Consider the following 25,705-nt stretch of genomic DNA (forward strand, 5'->3'; position numbering starts at 1 on the left):
TACAAATGAAGACAAACTGGATAAATTATTTGAAATGAAAAGTCTCATCTTTTTTAAAAAACGGAGATCTAAGGTGCAGGAACAGAACGTACATAACTTAACTGGCAAGAAAGTGGATTGACAGAGAGAATATATGGGGAGTGGCCAGTTCCATTCTCTACCTGAAGGGAGGTTCACAAAACATTCATTTTAAATACACATCATTATGATATAAAGTTTAAATGTATTGATCAGATTTTAAATACATAGTTATTTTTGCATTAGCAGTACACAAACTCAATGAATGAAAGGTACTTTGCTATTTTAACAAGTCAAGAGAAAAGAGTTCCCCCGCGGTGAATAGAGGGGTGGTATTTTCCAACGCCCCTCCGGAACCATACTTCAGTATCGGAATTCCGCTCGGACCTCCTTTCCCAGAACACAGCCGGCATCCACGCTGCGCAGACATGGTGCCGGTAACCACAGAGACAAGGCGGTAAACAACATTTAAGATTTAAGTCATTTAGCAGATGCTCTTATTCAGAGCGACTTACAAATGATATAGAACTTTTACTGTTCGTTGATAATGATAATGGTTAAATTAAAGTTAGATGGAGTTAAATTATACCAGTGACTGTTACAATGTAAACTATGAAGCAAGTAAATAAAGTGAGGTATGGTATATAAGAAACAAAAACAATGTCGCATCGTTATTTATATATTATGTGTATCGCCATGTGTATACGTAACTGGGGTCATTGTGCTGCTAACAGCTTAGCTTCCTCCACTGTCCGACTGCCCCATACTGGGCTTGAACCAGTGATCCTCTGCGTCGCAACACACGTGACTGTTCTCCTTGACAACATTCAAATGGGTTGAGACACCCAAAAGGTACCAATTGGATGGCTCCAGGCGCAACATTTCAAGCTAGCTGTAGAGTGAGCTCACAGTACATTCTTAACTCCGTTACACTCACCCCTTCTAAACTCACTACACAGCGAGCTACCCCTGCCGTTGAGCTGAGCCCAACTGCCAACCCGGGTCACGGCACCACTGTAAAAGGCGTCGGTGTGCTGCTAACAGCTTAGCTTCCTCCACTGTCCGACTGCCCCATACTGAGCTCCAACCAGTGAACCTCTTCTTCGCAACACACGTGACGGTCCTCCTTGACAACGTTCCAACGGGTTGAGCCACCCAAATACCAATTGGATGGCTCCATCCGCGACATTTCAAGCTAGCTGTGGAGTGAGCTCACGTTACGTTCTTAACTCCATTACATATTGTGTAAAGTGAGTGTTAACGTGCATATATGATATCTGTAAGGCAGGGTTTTCGCTGTGCAGTCCGCGGTGCGGCCGTCACACAGGGATTGGTCCAATATGGTGATATGAATACTGTGCATGACACTAACCGTCTGAAGTCCTCTCTGGGTGCTCTGCTGAAGAGTTGAACCTCTGGTTCAGGACCTCTGGACCAGTCTCCTTACTTCCCTTGCTGCCCTTCCTCTGCCTAAGGGCAGTCATGGTGGCTCACTGAAAATGGAGGGGCAGCTATTAGTCTTCCACACAAGATAGGGACATACACACACACTGCCAAGTACCTCAACTCCTCCACGGAGTTGAGAGCAGACTAGAGTTTTTTTAATGAATCTCCGACTCCGAGTCTCTACTCGCTTTGCACCGATACTTCAAAAATGTTAATTCTTAAACCCTTACCGTGTACCTATGTTTGTCCTCTGTTGTTGAATGCCTTTCGTTGTTTGCCCGAAATCCATACATTTTAATAAAACGTTAATCAAATACAACCACAGACTGTTTCCTCATACAACCACAGACTGTTTCCTCATACAACCACAGACTGTTTCCTCATACAACCACAGACTGTTTCCTCATACAACCACAGACTGTTTCCTCATTGCTGTTGCTCTAATATAGCAACTCTGCGCGAATGCACATCTGCCAATTGAATCTAAACAAGGAAACAGTCTGTAGTTGTATTTGATTAACATTTTAATCAAAAGTATGGATTTCAGCAAACAAAGGCAAGCAAAAACAGAGGACAAACATAGGTACACAGTAAGTGTTTAAGAATGTACATTCACACACCCACACAGAGTAGAAAGTACATTTAAATGGAAAACATGCTAAGAGGGAACCACCCATTCACACACAATAAGAAAATGACCAGTTTAAAAATCATCAAAGTATGACGCTGGGAGGCTGTAAGTTGCTCCTTGCCTCCTTCAGTAGGCTATTGTCCAATGAGATCCTATCCTATATAGGCTATGGAATTGGAATCATAATGGACACCAGGAGTATAAAGCAAAGCATCTCTTGTATTTATCATTTTATAGGTGCTATTTACTTAATTTGTACAGCAAACAGCAATGTTTACACCGTTACCCCATGGGACAGACTGCTCCTCAACATGTCCCCTGATGTCATCAAATAGTGACTGACTATCTATCGAAAGTGTGTCGAGTCTCAATCATCCTATGCTACCGTTACAGTTTTGCAAAAAGAAAAACAACTAAACACAAACACATTTTTGTGGTAGCCGTGAAAAACCGCAAACAAACCACAATTGTCTCTTGCTTTTCATTAATTCGCTTTTTTCATTCATTCACACAGGCCTGGGTTGCAGCGGCATTTCCTACTCACGCCGCTGCTAGAATGTCATAAAATATCAGATCGCATCACTCGCTAATCTCGGTCTCTTCGAATGGACAGCCTCGGCATCGGTTTCATGCTCGCTCGATAGTGAATGTCGCTTTTGATAGCAACAAAAAGGATTTCATTACACTTGTTCATACATTTAAGCCTCACCCTCAACAGTGCTTGCGATCCCTTATCGGATGTCCAATGATTTCTCCTCTCTCCCTCCCACGGACACTCGATACATGCGTAGTCTCTAGTTCAGTCGAACACAGGTTTGAAACAATGTAGCCAATTTTCAGACCCGGCGCCTTCTATGTAGCCTACAACGAGTAAAACATTGATTTGGTTAATATGCAGAGATGGAAAACGGCTAGTTTTTATGTATAAATTAATACATAAATGAATATGAATAATTCTGGTCCTATAAAAATCGATACATAGAACACACAATAGCACAGCGCCACGTGGTAATCGAATAGCTTATTATTAACCTGAATGTCAACAACAATGAAAAAAGACAGCAACTCACCTTTGTAAACAGTTAGGCTACATTCTGGCTGTAAAATGTATACAAAGTACCACCACCACTATCAGCTTCCGGGGAAGCTGCTAAAGACCCACATTGGGTCCTCGGGCATCTGACAACTTCATGCAACAGATTCTGCACACCGTCATCAATTTTAGATCAAAGACTGTCAGCCGTGTATGTCACTCATTGATTTATTGGTTGCAAATGGCAAGTTTTTCAGTTTGATATTGATATATTTTTTTGTATTGTGTATTGTTGGGTAGTTATTATTAAATACTGGACCAGTTTCTTATGAAAATAGTTCATTCAATTGCATGTCATCTTTATTATACTTAAAATGAATACATCACCATGGGTGAAAATGAATTCTCCATAAACCCCAGGACAGTGCATAGCCTATTCTTTGACCTGGTTGTTATTTTCATCTGAAAGTCCCCATTAGAATACATCTCGTACTTAAATTACCCAATAATCACTGCATCAATCTGAAAGAATGACCACTCCATAATTCATTGTGCCATATACATTTTTAAAGATCAAGTTCTGTCACTCCAAGATGGGGAGTAAACCGGTCCAAATTGAATCATTGCATTGTATGGAGACCCCATTGAATTTCTTTGCGATAACAGACACTGTAGAGGACAAGAGAGAAATCTCTGGGCATCCAGATTGGAAAAAATAGAAAGTGCAGCAACTGACATGAAAGGGCTGAAGATTATCAAAGAGATTTAAGAAAATAAATTGGCAGGCCTGCTTGTAGGCGCACAGGATTATGGGGGAAGAAAAGCGTAAATGTTTAATGGCTCTCCTTTTTTTCTTGGAAGGTGCTTGTTTGTCTTGGTTTATTTCTTGATAAGCACCAAGGAAAAGTAGGTTGCACACTCTCTCCCTCTCCTCTCAATTCCCCAACCCACTCATGCCATCTCTGGGAATTGAGTTCAAGAAGTAAGACTAAGGTCTTGGCCTATTAAAATTAAGCCTCCATCTTTCCCAGAAGACCCTATTGGAATTCTTAAGCCATGGGATAGAAACTTCTCTGTGATTTCTTCTTTTTACTTACTTGAACACAAAACAGAGTTTTTAGAGCTTGGCAATTTGGGATCTAAATGTTACACAATTGTAAAGGCCTAAGAGTCACTTGAATTGAGTGTGAGTCCAGAGTCCTTCTTTTCTAGATTTTTTTCAATTTTGTCTTGATCTCCACTTTCACGGGGCCCATTAAAGGTTTAGGTAAAAGCTTGATCTTGTGAACGAGTGAGTTGGTGAAATGATTTTTCTTAGCTGCTCTGAGAGGCAGTCAGGGTTTCATGTAAAATGAAGGGATTATAGAAGCAGACATTCTTATTCCCAATGAGGAGAATCCATCCCCTGCTTATCACTGCACTAGCAGTCCGGGCTTACCGCACTTTAGAGGGGAGAAGTACAACCATATGAAAAGAAAGCTTCCCTATTGATTTCAATTCCAGATCAATTTGTTCTGCTCATATGCATTTTAATATTGGCTGGACACCCCCACACTGTCTGTGAGCCCAGGTTTGAATTAGCCTAAATGTGAACCTGAAAAGAACACTGCTAGCATCTTGAAATAGTCAGCTTGCTTCTTCCCTTCAAAACTAGTGTTACCACTATGAGATTGGGACCACCCATGTTGCTGGATTTCCATATTTAACATGTCGTTTCTGTGGTAGAATTTAAAACGACAATCTGCAGTAGAAACAATAACAATGCGGCACCCTGCCCGTTTTGGTAAAAAGCTGAGGGATGGGGCTGGAGAAATGTAACCACTCTCAAATTCATAGACAGAGCTATGGAGGCAAAGACTTACAATCCAATATATATAAAGTATAGTTTCAACCATGTTTTGAGGCAATGCAGTGTTTGTTTACAATGACATTGTTTAAAAACCAATGGAGTAAAGCAAGCTTATATTTTTGGTTCTGATGGGGTATGACAATTGAACTAAACTAATCAGGCATTCTAACTGTAAGTCGCTCTGGATAAGAGCGTCTGCTAAATGACTAAAATGTAAATGTAAATGTAAATTTATAAGTTTCACTACATGACCAAAGGTATGTGGACACCTGCTCGTCGAACATCTCATAAAAAAATCATGGGCATTAATATGGAGTTGGTCCCCCTTTGCTTCTATAACAGCCTCCACTCTTCTCAGAAGGCTTTCCACTAGTTGTTGGAACATTGCTGCGGGGACATGCTTCCATTCAGCCACAAGAGCATTAGTGAGGTCGGGCACTGATGTTGGGCGATTAGGCCTGGCTCGCAGTCGGCGTTCCAATTCATCCCAAAGGTGTTCGATGGGGTTAAGGTCAGGGCTCTGTGCAGGCCAGTCAAGTTCTTCCATACCGATCTCGACAAACCATTTCTGTATGGACCTTGCTTTGTGCACAGGGGGCATTGTCATGCTGAAACAGGATAGGGCCTTCCCCAAACTGTTGCCACAAAGTTGGAAGCACATAATCGTCTAGAATGTCATTGTAAGCTGTAGCTTTAAGATTTCCCTTCACTGGAACTAAGGGGCCATCCCGAACCATGAAAAACAGCTGCAGACCATTATTCCTGCTCCACCAAACTGTACAGTTGGCACTATGCATTGGGGCAGGTAGCGCTCTCCTGGCATCCGTCAAACCCAGATTTGTCCGTCGGACTGCCAGATGGTGAAGCGTGATTCCTCACTCCAGAGAACACGTTTCCAGTGCTCCAGAGTCCAATGGCGGCAAGTTTTACACCACTCCAGCCGACGCTTGGCATTGCACATGGTGATCTTCCAGAGGCAGTTTGGAACTCGGTAGTGAGTGTTGCAACTGGTGCCGTTCTGTGTGGCCTACCACTTCGCGGCTGAGCATTTGTTGCTCCTAGAAATTTCTATTTCACAATAACAGCACTTTCAGTTGACAGGGGCAGCTCTAGCAGTACAGAAATTTGATTAACTGCCTTGTTGGAAAGGTGACATCCTATGACGGTGCCACGTTGAAAGTCACTGGGCTCTTCAGTAAGGCTATTCTACTGCTAATGTTTATCTATGGAGATTACATGGCTGTGTGCTCAATTTTATACACCTGTCAGCAACGAGTGTGGATGAAATAGCCAAATCCACTCATTTTAAGGGGTGTCCACATACTTTTGTATATATAGTGTATATTCTTTAAGAATCAATGGGTACATGTCTTTCATTTAAAAGTCCAAAAATGGATGTAGTAATTTCAGATTGCCGCTTTCAGGCAGGAGGTCCAGTAATGAAGGCTAGACCATGCACCAAAATATTATGTTGGGACATTTTGGGAGTACATAATCAAATCTGTTTTTGATACGTTGTTTGGAGTTTGCTATTGGTTTGTAGTTCCTTAAGTGCTGGGCAGACCACTTTTAGTTTATCAGTTTACTGCATTGTTAGGTATGAATTGTAACGGGCTGGGAACTTGGGAGGATTAAACTATGAATTACAACAGGAGAGAAGGTCTGTCTTTGTCCCAGAGAGAGCTAGTTCATGGGAAGCTCTTGTTCTAAATGAGAAGCAATTCTCTTGATATACCCTAATTATCTCGACTGAATCAAATCACATTTATTTATAAAGCCATTTTTACATCAGCAGATGTCACAAAGTGCTTATACAGAAACCCAGCCTAAAATCCCAAACAGCAAGCAGTCCAGATGTAGAAGCACGGTGGCTAGGAAAGACTCCCAAGAAAGGCAGGAACCTAGAAAGAAACCTAGAGAGGAGCCAGGCTCTGAGGGTTGGCCAGTCCTCTTCTGGCTTTGCCGGGTGGAGATTATAAGAGTGCATGGCCATTAAGGCAAGATCGTTCTTCAAGAATTAGTTTGGGAAATCTCAAATTTACAGTGCTATTGAACTCAATTAGCTGCAATTTCCCAAAATTGATAGTGCTCGTTCGATATGGTTTCAATCACTTCCTGACTGCATCCCATTTGATTTGAATAAAACCTTCCATACATGTTTGCCCATGGTAGATGTGGTCAGAAAGTGACTTTTTGGACCTGAATACCAAAACAATCAGGAGATAGAGGTGCTCAAAGTTGACCCATTTTGCATACCCCACCCTACCATGAGACATCCATGTCTTCATCACTGAAAAATATAAACAGTTGAGTTTGATATCATTTGAAAACTTACAAACAGGGTTGTCAAATTATTTTATAATTTCTTGAAAAAACATTTTTTAAAGGCCCAGTACAGTCAAAAACGTGATTTTCCGTTTGATTTGTTTTATATATTTACACACTATGAGGTTGGAATAATACTAAAATGTGGATAATGCCATTTTAAAGTAAGAGCCGTTTGAAAAGTCTGCCTGAAATTTCTGCCTGTTTTGGTGGGATGGAGCTTTGACCTGCCTGGTGACATCACCAGCCGGTAAAAATTGGTTAATAGACCAATAAGAAAGAGTTCCAAACCTCTCTGCCAATAACAGCTAGTTTTCAGTTTTCCCCTCCCCACTCAGACCACTCCCAGACAGTCCTAGCAAAATACATTCTTGCTTGGGAAATTGCTCTTTGATAAGAAGCTATTTTTGTTTCTTTTTGACAATTTTAATTGAAAACAATCACAGTAAGGTACTTAATTGTTACCCAGAAATGATTAGATATGTAGACAAAAACGGCTGCATTGGACCTTTAATAATATACAGTACCAGTCGAAAGTTTGGACACACCTACTCATTCAAGGGTTTTTCTTTATTTTTACTATTTTCTACATTGTAGAATAATAGTGAAGACATCGAAACTATGAAATAACACATATGGAATCATGTAGTAACCAAAAAAGTGTTAAACAAATCAAAATATATTTTATATTTGAGATTCTTCAAATAGCCACCCTTTGCCTTGATGACAGCTTTGCACACTCTTGGCATTCTCTCAACCAGCTTCACCTGGAATGCTTTTCCAACATTCTTGAAGGAGTTCCGACATATGCTGAGCACTTTTCCTTCACTCTGCCGTCCGGATTGTGGAGGCCAGGTCATCTGATGCAGCACTCCATCACTCTCCTTCTTGGTAAAATAGCCCTTACACAGCCTGGAGGTGTGTTGGGTCATTGTCCTGTTGAAAAACAAATGATAGTCCCACTAAGCCCAAACCAGATGGGATGGCGTATCACTTCAGAATGCTGTGTTAGCCATGAAGGTTAAGTGTGCCTTGAATTCTAAATAAATCACAGACAGTGTCACCAGCAAAGCACCCCCACACCATAACTCCTCCTCCATGCTTTACAGTGGGAACTACACATGCGGAGATCATCTGTTCACCCACACCGCGTCTCACAAAGACACGGCGGTTAGAACCAAAAATCTCAAATTAGGACTCCAGACCAAAGTACACATTTCCACCGGTCTAATGTCCATTGCGCATGTTTCTTGGCCCAAGCAGGTCTCTTCTTAATATTGGTGTCCTTTAGTAGTGGTTTCTTTGCAGCAATTCGACCATGAAGGCCTGATTCACACAGTCCCCTCTGAACAGTTGATGTTGAGATGTGTCTGTGACTTGAACTCTGTGAACCAAAGTAACAAAGCCTACCATTAGTAACACACTACGCCGCCAGGGACTCAAATCCTGCAGTGCCAGACGTGTCCCCCTGCTTAAGCCAGTACATGTCCAGGCCCGTCTGAAGTTTACTAGAGTGCATTTGGATGATCCAGAAGAGGATTGGGAGAATGTCATATGGTCAGATGAAACCAAAATATAACTTTTTGGTAAAAACTCAACTCGTCGTGTTTGGAGGACAAAGAATGCTGAGTTGCATCCAAAGAACACCATACCTACTGTGAAGCCTGGGGGTGGAAACATCATGCTTTGGGGCTGTTTTTCTGCAAAGGGACCAGGACGACTGATCCGTGTAAAGGAAAGAATGAATGGGGCCATGTATCATGAGATTTTGAGTGAAAACCTCCTTCCATCAGCAAGGGCATTGAAGATGAAACGTGGCTGGGTCTTTCAGCATGACAATGATCCCAAACACACCGCCCGGGTAACGAAGGAGTGGCTTCGTAAGAAGCATTTCAAGGTCCTGGAGTGGCCTAGCCAGTCTCCAGATCTCAACCCCATAGAAAATCTTTGGAGGGAGTTGAAAGTCTGTGTTGCCCAGCGACAGCCCCAAAACATCACTGCTCTAGAGGAGATCTGCATGGAGGAATGGGCCAAAATACCAGCAACAGTGTGTGAAAACCTTGTGAAGACTTACAGAAAACGTTTGACCTGTGTCATTGCCAACAAAGGGTATATAACAATGTATTGAGAAACTTTTGTTATTGACCAAATACTTATTTTCCACCATAATTTGCTAAAAAAATCCTACAATGTGATTTTCTGGATTTCTTTTTCTCATTTTGTCTGTCATAGTTGACGTGTACCTATGATGAAAATTACAGGCCTCTCTCATCTTTTTAAGTGGGAGAACTTGCACAATTGGTGGCTGACTAAATACTTTTTTCCCCCACTGTATTTGGACTGCAATTTCCTCTGCAGCAGAGGTAACTCTGGGTCTTCCATTCCAGTGGCGTTCCTCATGAGAGCCCGTTTCATCATAGCACTTGATGGTTTTTGCGACTGTACTTGAAGAAACTTTCAAAGTTCTTGAAATGTTCCGTATTGACTGACCTTCATGTCTTAAAGTAATGATGGACTGTAATTTATCTTTGCTTATTTGAGCTGTTCTTGCCATAATATGGTCTTGGTCTTTTACCAAATAGGGCTATCTTCTGTACACCACCCCCCCCCCCCCCCCCCATATCTTGTCACAACACAACTGATTGGCAGAAATGCATTAAGAAGGAACGAAATTTCACAACTTAACTTTTAAGAAGGCACACCTGTTAATTGAAAATCATTCCAGTTGACTACCTCATGAAGCTGGTTGAGAGAATGCCAAGAGTGTGCAAAGCTGTCAAGGCAAAGGGTTGCTATTTGAAGAATCTCAAACATACAATTTGTTTAACACTTTTTTGGTTACTATATGATTCCATATATGTTATTTCATAGTTTTGATGTCTTCACTATTATTATACAATGTAAAAAATAGTACAAATAAAGAAAATCCCTTGAATGAGTAGGTGTGTCCAAACTTTTGACTGGTAGTGTATATATATTTACATTTAACATAAAATATCTAAAAACGCATTAAACTCAGATTTTTCTCATTTTCACATTGTAGCTTAGACCCTACTTTACATCACCTGAGGTGTTTGTCTTGTGCCATCATTGGTTGAGACAGCATACTCTTGCATACAGGGTGGGTGTCATTTCAATCATAGAAACAGAATTCATTGAATGGACCTATTCCTTCAGACCACTCCAATTTAGCAGGTACACTTTAAATTTAAATGTAAACTTCCAATTACTACCAGAAAGATGGCTGCCGGTCCACCCACCGTCAAATGTCAACTTGAAAGTTAATGTCTTTCTATTATTTCTATTTCTATTATGGCAATAAGGAAGATTGACAGTTTAATTTAAACAATTGATATTCTCACTCAAGTCAACATTATCGGATGTGGACCTCCAACCATCTTTGTGATACCATTTGAAAAGTGACATATTAATTGTATTCACATTTTAGTGTTTATCAGCCAAAACATGACACCCACCCTGTATTCAAGAGCATGCTGTGTCTAAACCGATGGTGGGCACAAAACAAACCCCTCTGATGATGTCATATTGGGTCTAAGCCATGACAGACTGACTATGATCCCTTAATGATGTCACTTGTTAAATCCACTTAAAATCAGTCTAGATGAAGGGGAGGAGACAGGTTAAAGAAGGATTTTTAAGCCTTGAGACATGGATTGTGTATGTGTGCCAATCGGAGGGTGAATGGGCAAGACAAATGTTAAGTGATTTAAGTGCCTTTGAATGGGATATGGTTATAGGTGCCAGGCGCACCAGTATGAGTGTCAAGAACTGCAACACTGCTGGGTTTTCACATTCATCAGTTTCCCGTGTGCATCAAGAATGGTCCACCAACCAAAGGACATCCAGCCAACTTGACAACTGTGGGAATCATTGGAGTCAATATCAGCCAGCATCCCTGTGGAACTCTTGACACCTTGTAGAGTCCATGCCCCAATGAATTGAGGGTGTTCTGAAGGCAAAAAGGGGTGCAACTCAATATTAGGAAGGTGTTCCTAATATTTTGTACACTGTGCATATGAACCTTTAAAGTTTACGCATTTTTAGAAGTTACGTATTTTTAGCTAATTGACGCTAAAGGTTCAAATATGACAATTTTAATGAAAACTTTTTTCAATTAACTAGAAAATAGTTTGACAACCTTGTTTGTAAGCTTTCAACAAATTTATCTTTTTCAGTAATGAAGACATTACTTTCTCATGGTAGGGTGGGGTATGCAAAATGGGTCAACTTTGATTACCTTTAACTCCTGAATGTTTTGGCATTCAGGTCCAACATGTCACTTTCTGACCACTTCTACTTTGGGCAAATGTATGGAAGGTTTCGTTCAAATCAAAAGAAGTGCAGTCAAAAAGTGATTAAAATCATATGATATGACCCATACAACTAGTTCAATACAAAACAACCACAGTTTATCCTCAAAGTATTTATTACAAAAATACACTGGCAAAGTCATGACATAATACTGTCTATGATGGACAAAATAAATAGATAGCAAGCATCGCTGTGGCCTACGGAGCGAATCCACATTGAACTTGAAATAATGTAAGCACTGAACAGCGTTAACAGTGTAAAAGTGAGAGATTTCACCTCTCCTTTGGCTTGAAATGCATGCAGTTCAGTGTACTTTAAGTTAAACACAAACACTCCCCTCAAATACATTACAGCCAATTAAAAAGCACACCCATTTTCCAAGATTTTAGCAAATTTGTTTCTTTTTTTGAAAGATTTTTTGACTTAGTGTTTTTTCTTTACAATATATTTAAAAAATAGATTAAAAAATGTCTGTTTGCAACACTAGAGTATTTCAACTAATTATGTACAGACCCATACCACTGGGCACAGACGTTAATTCAACATCTATTCCACCTTGGTTCAATGTAATTTCATTGAAATTATGTGGAAACAACGTTGGTTCAACCAGTGTGTGCCCAATGGGATATTACAGTACCAAGTGTTTGGATACAGCACAGAGCAATGGGTGGTGTGTTACGGAGGCTATTCAGCTTTGACTGAATAACACCCACGACCTCCTTGGAACATCATTCTGAACAGATGGGCGCACAACAGCAACCACTGGTAGACATAGCCTATAACAAATAGCTAGCTAATAACTACTAGAGAGACTCTCTTAGAGACTCAAATCAAAAGGCACAAACGTTGACAGGATGAGCAAAAATAGAACATTACCATTTCTTTGAAATTTCAGTATTGACAGTTAGCCATCACATGGCACCCTGTAGTTGAATGAGTAGGGACCTGGGGATAAGGGTTGGTTAGTGAACAAAGAACATGTCCAAATCATCCACATCAGATGTCACATACCCTATAAGAACTTTTTCCTCCCACTCAGGTTCTCATGTCAGTTCATAGACTAATTGCTGAAATGAAAGCCGGGAGGAGACAGAGTGGTAGACTCACACGGATGTGTCTCCATCTGAAATTTAACATTTCCAAATCAAATAGACAAATACGGAGTATAGGAGATTAACAAGAATGGTAGTATACCTAATTGAGTATACAATCTTGCCAGCAGACTGGACATAAGCTACTGAACAAATGTATTAGGACAATTGAGACATGGATTGTGCATGTGTGCCATTCAGAGGGTGAATGGGCAAGACAAAATATGTAAGTGCCTTTGAACAGGGTATGGTAGTAGGTGCCAGGCTCACCGGTTTGAGTGTCAAGAACTGCAACGCTGCTGTGTTTTTCACGCTCAACACTCATAAGATGAACAGATTTAGTCCTGGATATAAGGTTTCAAGTTCCTACATGTGACAATGTAAATATTGAACAAACAAACAAAAGCTAAGCCCTCCAGAAATAATTAACTGGCTTCACAAATGACACATTTAGCCAACTCCGCATGGGTAAAATGAACATTAAAAATAACCTGAAGCTTTCCCACAAGAAATACAATGTCAGATCTATCCAAAACTATTTGCACATCTGACCCCAAACCACCAATCAATTCAGTTAGGCCCATAGTCAGTTCCCTTTCCCACTGTATCCCCTCTCTGTATGGTCTGCCAAGGTAAGAAGATTATTAGGCTCTCAGAAAGATACAGTAAGAAGCTGCACTACAGTACGTCCACTAATAGAATATAATCATGTAAAGCTGCTGTTATAAACCTTGATAGATTACACGTAGCAGAAAGTGGCCTATGATCAGCATGAGGTTCTCCTTGGTTGTCTCTTGCTTTAATTCACTGAACCACTCATTAAAATGCAAACTATGTAAATGAGGGTGGGGGAATTAAGTGTGGTTTAAATGCAGACGGTGTCACTGTCTTCCTGACACTAGTACTTTGAATTGTAAATCAACGTGAGACAATAATAATCTGCCATTATAATTAGAATTTCAGCGTGCAGAAGATAACGATTTAATTTATTTGACACATTGAGCTACACAAATGCAATCCAGAAATCCCATGAATTATGGATATTTAATTTGATCATAATTTCCTATACCTATCTGTCTACATAAAAACAGTAAGGGCATGCAAATGATTACCAAGTCACCAATCTGCATACCAAGCATGTTTAGTGTGAAACTAAATGGAAAGGTGAGTGAAGTTTGGAAATACATTAGCAGAGGTAGTCAAACGGAAACAGATATTCAATGTCAGTCTACAGTAGCCTATAGGCCTATCACTTGAAAAGCTGTTCATATATCAACTTCTACTGTTGGTCAATACAGCACAGATTAGAGATGGGCTACTAATGAACCTGCTGTTCCTTTGTTCTCATAAAGGTTTAGTACACTAACACACCAATCTGTGCTAGGATGTCAATCACTCCATCTATCCATTATCTACAAGTGCTAGGCCTATATGGAGAAACTTTGGAAATTGCTTAACATATTCAAGTGATAAACTTGCCAATTATTTAGCTAAAACATGAATCTAGAAATGATTATCATAATCAGAACCGTAATACTTTCACTAAAGTAACTACAGGTAGCCTAAGCTAAACACAGTTGGGTGTTGGCTGCAATCAAAGTTTAATGATTGTCCATTTACCATTTCTCCATCATAACACCTGGGTCTAATACGACCACTAAAATGCACCATAATTTACTGATCATACCTTAAATTCCTCCCTAACCTCTTTCTGCCTCAAGAAGCCTTGATGCTGTGGTGAATGTTGGTAAAACAACAACTTGTTAATAGTATATCTATCCTACAGCTTTAGGAAACCACCCTCAAGTGACCCATCATTACCATAACGTAGCAGAGGTCCAATAGGTCAAAATAGCATCAAACAGTGAACAAAACAACGCTTCTCCTTTGCTTCAACATAACGGAAACCAACATGCATAGGCCTACATTGATACATATTATTAACCAGCCTGGTCTCATAGACTAGACGTAACATAGTAAATGTAAATCCAGGACACTCAAATTAGTATGATAGGTTACATTTTGTATGGTATTTATTAATTTGTGAAGTCAATCATCCATTTCGTATTAAATGTTACGAATTACCAATTTGTATATGTTACGAATTTACAAAATGTACAATATGTTACGATTTTGCAAGACGTACAATACGTAACGTTAGCCACCTAGCTAGAATTCGTAACATAGCATACGTTTGGCAAATTCAGAACATATAATACGAATTGTAATTCGTAACATATCACACGAAATGGGTGATGGACTTCCACTAATTAATACATCCTCTGTAGCTCAGCTGGTAGAGCACGGCGCTTGTAACGCCAAGGTAGTGGGTTCGATCCCCGGGACCACCAATACACAAAAATGTATGCACGCATGACTGTAAGTCGCTTTGGATAAAAGCGTCTGCTAAATGGCATATTATTATTATTATTATTACATACCACACGAAACGTAACATATCATACTAAATCGATTGTCTCAGATTTACATACAGAATAATACAAACAGCTCTGAGACCAGGTTGTATTAACCCATATTGAATATAGCTATGAAGAACACAACATGCAACTATATGGCATCTCTGTATAGCCTAGTGCAGGTGCCACAGAAACTATAAATGTGAAGGATTAAATATATTAAATTATATTACAGTATTTCAATAGAAAAGCTGCCGTGTGGTCAATATATGTTTGCTGATGAAATTGGACTGAGCTCCATTTGTAAATACGGAAATGCGTGTTTGCTGAGGTATTAAATGTGTCTGAACTAATGTTCAGGTATAACATTCTACTGCAATGCCTTGAAATGTGAGTTTTCCAATTTCCATTTTTCTGTATGTCTGAGTTCCAACTGATACACTTTTGTAACCTTCTGTTAAGTACATAAAATTAAGAACCAGAAAACAAGATGCCTGGTACATTACTTCCCTGTTAAGTCAGACTCAGTGTGAGTGTGGGGGAAGGTTCCTGGCTCTCTGTTGGGGTAAGGGGAGGGGTACAGGGTAAATGCTGTCTCACTGTGCTGTGCTGCCCTCTGCTGGTTGGGCTGCTCCCTGCTGCTGCTGCTCCTTGTTCAGGATGATGCTGATGATGTCTCCCTCATGTTCCTTCATGTGCTCCATCAGTCTCTCCTTGCTGGTAGACTCAAAGCCACATATACAGCAGCAGAACAGCAGTACACAATACTCCATGCCGGCCCGGGACTGGACCCCCTCCTTCCCTGGGGGGCTGTGCTGGGGGGCCTGCTCTCTGGAGGACCACTGGATGAGCTCTGTTGATGACCCTGAGCTGCCACCACCTCCCACACTGTCCACAGGGACCCCTGCTAGAGGGGCTGGGTCCACCGAGACCCTCTCCTTCTCCTTCCCACCCTGCACCACACCAGACTGCTCTGCCACTGCCTCCCCCACTGCGGAAACCTTCTGAGGGGCACTGGGGGAACTACAGCCAAGGGAGAGAGAGAGAGCAGGCTCACCATCAAGACAGAGATATAACCCTACACATCACTGTTCACTGGGACCCAAACATAGGCTTCAGTCTGACTAGAAGCTTTTCAGATGGTGAAGGCAGACCGTTAAAACTCCAACCCCCATCACCCCCTACTCACCGGCTGCTCTGGGAGATGGCCTCGTTGATGGCCTTGTTCACCTGCTCGTAGTTGTAGTTCTGATCGCCAGCGTGCTTCCACATGTGAGACTTAAGGGACGGAGGGTGACTGCACACATAGCCACACAATGAACACCTGAAAACGAAAGGAGTAAGTGAGAGGGGGAAGAGGAAGAGAGAAAAGAAAGGGATCAAGTCTCTGTAGCAGAAGCAGCTGATTTAATATGCTGGTTGTGGCTCCCTTTAATCCCCTCAACTCCATTATATGAAAAGGGATCAGCTCCACTAAAGACTCCTCAGGGAGAGACCTAGTGGCACACATGCTCTGATACTGCTTATCTGTTATGCTCTATATTATGCTCCAGACAACTCTGTATACCCAGACATCCTCCATATCTACACTAAAAGGAGAGTTCATTAGGAGTTCTTTCGATGAGATGGGTTCGTCTTACTCTTCAGTTTTTCCTCCATCCCCACACTCTTTTGAAGCACATAGGCCTACTTTCTCTACCTCTCCCACTCCCCAGCCCAGGTCTCCCCTCTCTGAACCCGAACCCCTGAGCTGGTCCTCACCTGTACTGCTCCAGTAGCTGAACCCTGACCTCTAACCCCTGAGCTGGTCCTCACCTGTACTGCTCCAGTAGCTGAACCCTGACCTCTATCCCCTGAGCTGGTCCTCACCTGTACTGCTCCAGTAGCTGAACCCTGACCTCTATCCCCTGAGCTGGTCCTCACCTGTACTGCTCCAGTAGCTGAACCCTGACCTCTAACCCCTGAGCTGGTCCTCACCTGTACTGCTCCAGTAGCTGAACCCTGACCTCTAACCCCTGAGCTGGTCCTCACCTGTACTGCTCCAGTAGCTGAACCCTGACCTCTAACCCCTGAGCTGGTCCTCACCTGTACTGCTCCAGTAGCTGGACCCTGACCTCTAACCCCTGAGCTGGTCCTCACCTGTACTGCTCCAGTAGCTGGACAGCCTGGTGCTCCTGAGGATGTCTCCTCATGTGGCTCTTCAGGCTGTTCATGTTGGTCGTGGCAAAGTCACAGCTGCAGCACCTACAGTACCAGAGAGTGGGCCAGAGTTAGAGGGAACATCTCTGTACAGGCCTAGTTGTTTGACAGTTTGTTGTGCTTGGCTATTTATGCTCTGTTTACTATTCTGTTGTTTCGGCTGGTACAGCAGGAAAAGCCTGGAGGGCCACATTGTTGTCTTGACGGCTATTTTGTTGCGTGGCTAAGCTCAAAGTGTAGCTGGCAGCACAATGTTCAGAGATGCGATACACTGTGTGGCTCAAATGGATAAGATGGCCTTAGTTAAAAGGCGTGTGCTTCTCTGTGGAGCGCTTTGAAGTGAGTCAAGGATACCAAAGCATAAGGGTAGAAAGACTGCACTCCCCTGCATGAAAGGGCTCTATTGAGGGTCTATAGTGGGAAAACATCAAAACAAACTAGATGTGTGTGTTGGCCTTAGAGAATAAGATCCCCCACTCAGACATCTGATGCCGCCTCGAGAGTGTGTACACACAGAACAGGGCAGATCCGCTTACACGGGTGCTGCAGTGTGAGAAATACTCCAGCTGTAGACTCCAAGGTTGATCTTTACCTAACACTCACTGCCCTCTGCTGGAGATCTGTATCATAACATGTACATTCTATTTTATTAATGGTTTTGAGTGAGCAATAGGATTATGTCATCCGTAACATGGAAAGAGGTGAATATCTGGATTACTAAAATGAACCTAGCCTAGTTTGAGCGGTATCATCTGTTGGGCAGCAACAGCACGCAGCTCTCTACTGGTTGTGGTCCTCTGTAGCTCAGCTGGTAGAGCACGGCGCTTGTAACGCCAAGATAGTGGGTTCGATCCCCGGGACCACCCATACACAAAAATGTATGCACGCATGACTGTAAGTCGCTTTGGATAAAAGCGTCTGCTAAATGGCATATTATTATTATATTATTATTGTCACGTGGAGCACCTCACAGAACAACAACGGCGGTAGACAATAGGGTGGGTAGGTAGGAAAGACGTTTCAACTTATATCTACCTGTGAATGCTAACTAAGGCAACAATGGGTATGCAAACAAGGTCCGAAGTCTTGGTTGAATCTTTGCGATGCGCAAATCAGTCATCATGGGAAGTTTGAATGAAAAAACAAAGCTTCCCAATTAAATGGTGACTGCAAAGTAGGCCTACCTGGCAGAATGATATCATGATGATTACTATCAATTCATTTGTTTTGCAAACTCTGCCATCACATGTAGGCTACACTGTAGGCCTACATTGTACAGCACAGAAACACCACTAAGGTCTCTTGCTAGGTGCACAATTGAATAAAAGGGCAACTACAACCTCCCCAAAAAATTTACCACACCTACAGAATTGTCTACTAATGTGGTTTAAGAATTGTGGTGGAATTAGAACATCCAATTGTTGTTTTTTCTATAAAAAAAAGTGATTGAGAGTTAAAACCTGAACAAATTCGGAAACCCGGAAAAACTAAAACGGAATTAAGCAAATTATTAAACTGATTTTATAGGGCCCTACAACTGTAGCCTGCTGACTTGCTAACAATAACACCCTTTTTGAGATAGGTTAGGTTATTATAGGCTAGCTTGCGCATCCCACAAATTAATGATAAAATCACCTGATATTGCAATTATGCATGCATCATTCACTATCCTGTGAGATCTTGGCACAGGACAGTATTTTTTTCAATTTGGGCCAGTAGCTTTGAGTTGGCACTGGCCTGGTGTGCCACTGGCAAATTTACCTGAATGTCAAGTCCTAAGGAATCCAAATTGCAATCATGATGAATCCTATCGCCATGATAAAACACACAGACGGTAGACACGCAGCACCAACCTGTAAGGCTTGTCAGAGTTATGGATCCTCCGGTGGTTCCGAACACCAACGTACGTGGAGCTGGTGTAATCACACACATCACATTTGTACACCTTCTGCGAACTGATGGAGTCTGGAGAGCGGAACAAAAGTACACTCATTAAATATCGTGGACAAAGGATGAGGTGGCAATAAAAGAAAAAATATCAAAATGGGTAGAGGAGAGGATAATAGGTGAGAAACAGTATTTGATTTAGAGTAAAAAGACTGATCATGTTTGGTCAAGTTGAAAAATACACTTAGCGCAACGCTCACCATTAAAAACATTTTATTCAAGCTTTTTTATTCAAGGCTTGACTGTTCTGATGAAGGCCATTGATGAAGGCCGAAACGTCAAGCTTATAACAGTTGCTTAAATAAAATACATTTTTAATGGTGAGCGAGCGTTGCCCTTGTTACTTTTCAATTAATAAAACATTTTTGGGTTGCATCTCACGTTGGTTGAGAGCCCTCCCCTTCTTTCCATTTAAATATACATTTAACACATTTCTCACCATCATCTGTCATCTTTTCAGATTCCTCCATGGTTGCCGTGGTTTCAGTGACAGGGGTTAGTGTTGCGTTGGTGTCGCCCAAACCGTGCTGGTCTCTCTCGTGGTTCCTCAGCTGACTCTGTGGAAAGGGTCAGTAATAAAACCTCCAACAGTAGAAACTTAACTTAAAAGAGATCTTCTGGGGCCTGGAAAAAGCACACAGGCTACCCTCACCTCTCCAAAATTATCTCTGGAGTCCGAAACCCCACAGAATGTTATGATTTCTGCAGAAACGGGCAAGGTGTCTCATGAAAGTAATGAAATCAATAGGCTAGTTCTCTACTCCCTGAATCAAACTAAACTTCCCCTACTGCACTGCACCAACCAGCACTATGCTGCAGACAAACTTCCATCTCAACTCTCACTTCTACAATCAATTCATCTTATCTTTATGACTGTAATTTGGGTCATCGAGAAACAAAAACTCTAGAGCAATATTCTCTCCTAGAGAAGGAGCCGCTTCAATAATACATTTCTGCCCAGGGACATTGAAGCACACAGTCTGTCCTAATTTCTCTCTCTCCAGTCCTTCTACTCACTTTGTAATAGAAGGCGTCAGTACACTGCTTGCAGTGGTACATCCTGGTCTTGCAGTGGTTGATCATATGGCTCTCTAGATCTTTGCTGTCTGGGGCAATGTGTTCACAGATGGGACACTGGTAGGGCTGTCTTTGGCGGTGTACTCGCAGGTGCTGCTTGATGTAGCCCTTGTTCCCGCTGCTGTAGCGACACAGGCGACAGCGGTAGGGCCTCTCGCTGCCAGGGATGTAGTCCACCAGACCTCCACCAGGGTTACCTGGGTCCCCCCCTACACAGCCGCTGACCCCCCCAACGTGCTGGCTCTGGGCGTTGTCCTGGAGCTCCTTCAGGATGTCCTCGTCCGAGGCGTTCTGGTCCGAGCGCTCCTTCAGCCTCTCTATGACCGTCAGCAGGGACAGGCTGATGCCAGCCTTGGCGGGGCCCTCGGCCAGCCCGTCCTCTCTGGACCCCTGCAGTTCCAGGTCTACCAGGGCTGCCCCAACGCTACCCATGCCAGCCAGCTCCTCTACCGCTGCAGGGGCTCTGTCGGTTGCTACTGCTACAGCTGTGGCCATCTCCAGGAGCCTCTGGCCCGTGTCAGGGCTCTGGGAGCACTGGCCCACGATGCTCCTGATGTGCTCCATGGTCCTCATGGGCATGGCCACCAGGGCTTCAGCAGCCAGGGAGTGCAGCCTCAGAGACTCAGAGTGGGTCCTCCTGCGGGCTGGGGGAGCGTTCTCGTCACGTGGAGGGTCAGTGTTGGTCTGCTGCCTCTCACTGTTGCTCCAGCCAATCACCACCTCCTGCTGCCCCTCCTTGTAAGCAAACATTGGCTGGTTCTCCACATGGCTCGCCTCCTCTGCAGCCAGCAGGCTCTTGTCTCTGCCCACCTCTGGGCTGGGGAGGAGGGGGAGGGGCTGGGTGGCCACAGGTTCCTCTGCGCAGGGCAGTCGCTCCACTATGACGTTGATATGGCCGGCACTGTTGGGGCTGCAGCTGATGATCTTCTGGGCTGACGACAGGAGGCTGTCTGTTGTGCTGGTAATTTGACGACAGTCCTGCAGAAGTTCCACCTCCGTCTCTGTGGTCACCTGTACCTCCAACATTGGCTCCTCAGTGACAGGGTCTTTAGAGGGATACGGCCCCTCCACTGGGCTCTCCTCTGTGATTGCTTCTGTCATGGCCTCATTCCCACACTCCGCCACAGGGGCACAGAGCTCGATCTGGAAGGTGGACATCTTGTTGAGGTTCTGGGATTTCTCTGGTACCGGGGTGAGGACCACTATGGCTTCCTCTGCAGGAGGAACCACAGGAGGTGCTGGTGCTTCTTGTCTGGAAGGTGCCACTGCCTCGTCCTCAAAGATAGGGTAAGAGCAGTCCACCAGACCTGCGTGCTTCCATGCATGGGTCTTTAGCATTCGCTGCTGTCCACACACATAGCTGCAAATCAAGCAGCGGTACATCCCATACTCCTCATAGCTGTACCACTTCTTCTTAGCAGGGATCTCCTTAGCACAGTCCATGGCTGTTTTGAACACAGCCTCCTCCACACTACCCTCCATCCCTAACCCCTCATTCTTCTCGCTGGACTGCTGGCTGGATACAGGATTCTTGTTAGAGTTGCTGCCCTCAAAGTGGAGCCTGACGTGGGCCTCTAGCTCCTCCTGGTGGCTGGAGGTGAAGCGACACTCAGAACACATAAGAATGAGGTCACTGTGCTGCTCATCGTGCTGCCGCAGGTGCTCCTTCAGCAGGCTCAAGGTCGGGGACAGGAACCGACACAGGCTGCACTGGTAACAGGTGATGGTCCTACTGCTGCCAGCGGGGGCACTGTTGACTGGCTGGATCTCCTCCTCTTTCACCTCTTCCTTCAACTCCCGGGCTCTCTTGCAGGGGGAGGACCCACCACTGCCCTCCCTGATCTCTGGGACTCTGACGGAGGCGCAGGACATGAGAGCCCTCTTCTTCCCAGCCAGGGTGCATCGACGTGGGCGCTTCTCCACGATCTTGCTGAGCTTCTCGATCACCTCGATGAGGGAGTCTGCAGCCTGTTTCTGCTGCTGCCTCTGGTCGTCATCCCCAGGCCCAATCAGGGTACCTGGGGGCGTTTCCACCCTTTCAGGGATGAAGACAGTCTCCTGTTGGCCTCTAGAGTGGGGGACCAGGATGGAAACTCCACTGCTGTCCTCCATGCCTGGAGAAAACAAAACAAGCCTGTTAAACTACCAAATCAGCTTGGCATGCATAGCACTGAAATATGATCATGGCTAGTAAACTCTTAATGTGTCTCTTGCAAATATCATATTGCTCTCTTTGGAAATGTGCTTCTTTCCACAAACAAATGTTGGCTAAATCTGTTTAGGCTTCCACTGAGCAAGAAACCTGTTGTGTTACTAGGTTCATGACCTGGCTGGGGCAGTGTGCAAAACACAGCAGGGGTCACAGAGTACACACCGAGTACAGTACTGAACTTGGAAAGTCCCAATCAGAGTTATTTAGTTTTACCATTCCTAAATCCAAGAATTCTATTTCATAGAAAACACTGTGGTAATTCAGTCAAGCAGATCAAGGATGAATTATTATTTACCAGTACCACATTAGAGGAAGATATTGTGGTTAAGCACATTAAGTCTGCAATTGGTACCACACTTTCCCCTTTCTGACCGCAATCCAGGTTCCCTTTTCTTTGGGTTCTGCTTTTAAGGAATAGCCTATGCCTAAATATCCATGAACTTTCTCCAGTACTGTACTACCTAGTGTTCCTTCTGCAAAAGTGACAAAGGCCTTGGGTAGGCAAAAAGCTGTTTGCACAATCCACAAACTGCAGTATATTAAGTGATTGTTCAAATCAAAGAGATTCAAATAAGATTAAGGTTTTAGCTAGGGTTTGGTGGCCAACTTGTTAACTGCCCACTTTGGCTTAGTAGCTAGCTAACTAGTTGAACGGGGACATCGATATGTGTGCATTACTAGGGAAACCTGCCCTCTCTGACAGAACAGGCTAAAAATAACATTTCATTCACCGAGGCGTGGATGGTTGACTCTGCCTCTGGCTAGCTAACGAAAGCAAAATAATGATCTGTAAAACCTTATAGCTAAATGGTAGGTAACATAGCCACAATAATCGCACAGGTGTGTCGAGAACATGGAGTCCAACGCTAGAGATATGCATTCTTTATCTGGAAAAAAAGGCGCAGGACATGCACTGTACATGACAACAAGCCAACCACTTGAAGCTAAGCTAATTTAGCAAGCTAGCACACGAGTCTCTCACACAACACACTGTAAAATACATCTAGCTATTTCATTGGCTTCTCGTTTAATAAATGTCAAAGGGTCATGCGACTTTTATGTGTTGGTTAGCTAAGTACTTACTGATCCGGCAATTCTGAATGATCTTTGGCCTCAAAACATAAAAAACGATGCTTTATCCTTTAGCAGTAAAAAGTGGCCTCTGTCTCTCACACTGCAAAATGGCGAGGATGGAGCACGGATCACGTGACTCAAACCAAAATGGTCAGGTGACCAACATGGACTCCGTAATTTGAGACAATACCAGAGATCCACCAAAAAATCCACTGAACAGTTCTGACAGAATTGGTTTATGAGTATGTAATATGTGTGAATTCACAAGTTATATTACTTGTGTATAATGCAACTAAGAACAAAATGTAAACCCATATCAAATGGAGGTAAAGTGCAGGTGCAGTTATGTCACTGAGAAGCTCATGTTCAATGTGCTATGTAGTGTATAATGACCTTAATTTCTCTACCAAATATATTTTAAATCTGAAACATGCTCTTCAATTTCTATTCACCATTCATCCTACTAGTTTGTGTAAATCTGTAATTGTACAGCGCTCATTGGTGTTAACATTATCAAATACTGCCATCTAGTGCTTGTTAAATGACATTGAAAAGCTTGTTCAATCGATTGCATGCCAATTAATTTACCAATCGCATAATGTTTGGTTTATATTCCCATTGTGATTGGTGCTTGGTCCTTAACCCAGGGTTGTCCAAAGTCGGTCCTGGGCCCCCTCCTGTGTGCACGTTTTGGTTTTTGCCCTGGCACTACACAACTGATTCAGTAACCAACTCATCATCAAGCTTTGATTATTTGAATCAGCTGTGTAGTGCTAGGGAAAACCCCCCAAAAATGTTCACCCAGGATCGACTTTAGGAAACCCTCCCTTAACCCATAGTAGGCCATTAAAATATGAAACACCAAAGAAGACGAAGAGGACTTTAAATCCTAGTGCCGAAATGCACTAAGATTTTTAACAAAAGGCAAACTTTTATACTTTCCACTGTCCTCCAAGACTTGCTAATATCTTCAATTCATACTTGTAATGGTAGGCTACACAGTTTATGGAAAGCTGTTTTAACATATATTAATTGCATTTTTTTATATCAAATTCAGTTATCAATATCAATAATTCTAATTTTTGATAATAAATGTTTTTATATAATCAAATATACGATAATGACCTTCATGGAGGCGGGATCACATTTGCATGCTCCTGATAGGTTCTCTGCTCCCACTGACAGATAGACAGGAAGACACAGGTGAGCAACATGGCCAGTGCGCCACTTCCTTATAAATCATGCAATACTTAATTGAAATTCAAGGAACATTTGGAACTTAACTTCCATATTTAAGCAAAATATTTTGTTTTTCATACAAAAAATACACTACCTAGTTTAGGAAAGTTGCACCCGAATGTATTTTGAGAAACACGTGATCCAGCCGGAAATGTGGAATGGAATGGTCCAATGGAAATGTGAGGGCAAGGAGAGAGGTAGTCATTAAACGTGGTGCCTTCAATTTTGTAGGCAACTCCACGCACATTTACAAAAAACCTAAACGTCCCTTGTCTGTCACAAATGTTGAATACAATTATATTTGAACTTACTCTGCTGATTGTCTGTGGTCTTGGTCCTTCAGCTGGTCGAAATGTTAGACAAAATATCCACAGGAAAGCATTATTAAAACGCAGGTCTATGTGAGTGGCTATCAAGTACATGCATGCAATGCAGGCATACTAACAGGTTTTTACATGGTTTTGTGCATGTGCCAGGTGATAGAAATTTGAACTTCAGTAACAGAGCTCTAAAAAGTCGGGTAAACAATACTTTGCTGTGGATATTTTTTCTCAGATTACGAGCAGCTAAAGGACCAACCGCACAGACGACCGGTAGAGTATGTTCAAATATAATGTTTATTAAACATGCTGGCTTGTAAGGAAAATGTACACGATTTTGCAGTGCTTTGTTTCAGACTGTATACCAAGAATCGGTATCAAAGTCTGATTTATTAGGCAAGGTGAGAGGATGTGTCGTAGCTGAGGCGGTGTGTGAAAACAGCCAGGTGCAACTTTGCTAAACTGCGCTCAGTAAGCTTATATTTTGTATTTGAA

At 42.7% G+C, this 25,705-nt stretch overlaps 2 protein-coding genes across 5 annotated transcripts in view; both read right to left on the reverse strand.

The window, feature by feature from the left end:
• The window catches only part of LOC311111936 (protein C-mannosyl-transferase DPY19L3-like), a 40,719-nt gene extending 37,724 nt beyond the window's left edge, over positions 1 to 2,995 (reverse strand). Inside the window, exons 1-2 of one of the 4 annotated variants that reach the window (XM_084154862.1) lie at positions 2,805 to 2,995; positions 1,391 to 1,511 (exon numbers count right to left, since the gene is read on the reverse strand). In XM_084154862.1, the coding sequence (XP_084010988.1) occupies positions 1,391 to 1,502 (112 nt within the window). In that variant the 5' untranslated portion in view covers positions 1,503 to 1,511; positions 2,805 to 2,995. Of the gene's footprint in view, positions 1 to 1,390; positions 1,512 to 2,557; positions 2,744 to 2,791 lie in introns of those variants that run through there. The other 3 variants (XM_084154865.1, XM_084154863.1, XM_084154864.1) reach the window with 3 other exon arrangements.
• An 8,745-nt stretch (positions 2,996 to 11,740) lies between these two features.
• On the reverse strand, positions 11,741 to 23,748 carry LOC311111187 (zinc finger protein 507-like). Its single transcript, XM_084153883.1, has 7 exons — positions 23,661 to 23,748; positions 20,306 to 22,479; positions 19,728 to 19,845; positions 19,195 to 19,306; positions 17,282 to 17,386; positions 16,332 to 16,466; positions 11,741 to 16,165 (listed from the first exon to the last, which is right to left on the reverse strand). The coding sequence occupies exons 2-7, from the start codon at positions 22,475 to 22,477 to the stop codon at positions 15,739 to 15,741; spliced, it is 3,069 nt and encodes a 1,022-aa protein (XP_084010009.1). The 5' UTR covers positions 22,478 to 22,479; positions 23,661 to 23,748; the 3' UTR covers positions 11,741 to 15,738.
• Positions 23,749 to 25,705: the final 1,957 nt, after the last annotated feature.

Source organism: Coregonus lavaretus (assembly GCF_964263955.1).
Source record: "Coregonus lavaretus genome assembly, chromosome: 37".
NCBI classification, from domain to species: Eukaryota; Metazoa; Chordata; class Actinopteri; order Salmoniformes; family Salmonidae; genus Coregonus; species Coregonus lavaretus.

Excerpts from the sequence above, each read along its gene's own strand:
- LOC311111187 (XM_084153883.1), bottom strand. The coding sequence starts at position 22,477 with ATGGAGGACAGCAGTGGAGTTTCCATCCTGGTCCCCCACTCTAGAGGC. Across the intron at positions 17,387-19,194 it reads AACTCTGACAAGCCTTACAG|GTGCTGCAGCTGTGACTTTG; the intron begins GTTGGTGCTGCG and ends CTGGTACTGTAG. Across the intron at positions 16,166-16,331 it reads GCCATCTCCCAGAGCAGCCG|TTCCCCCAGTGCCCCTCAGA; the intron begins GTGAGTAGGGGG and ends CCTTGGCTGTAG.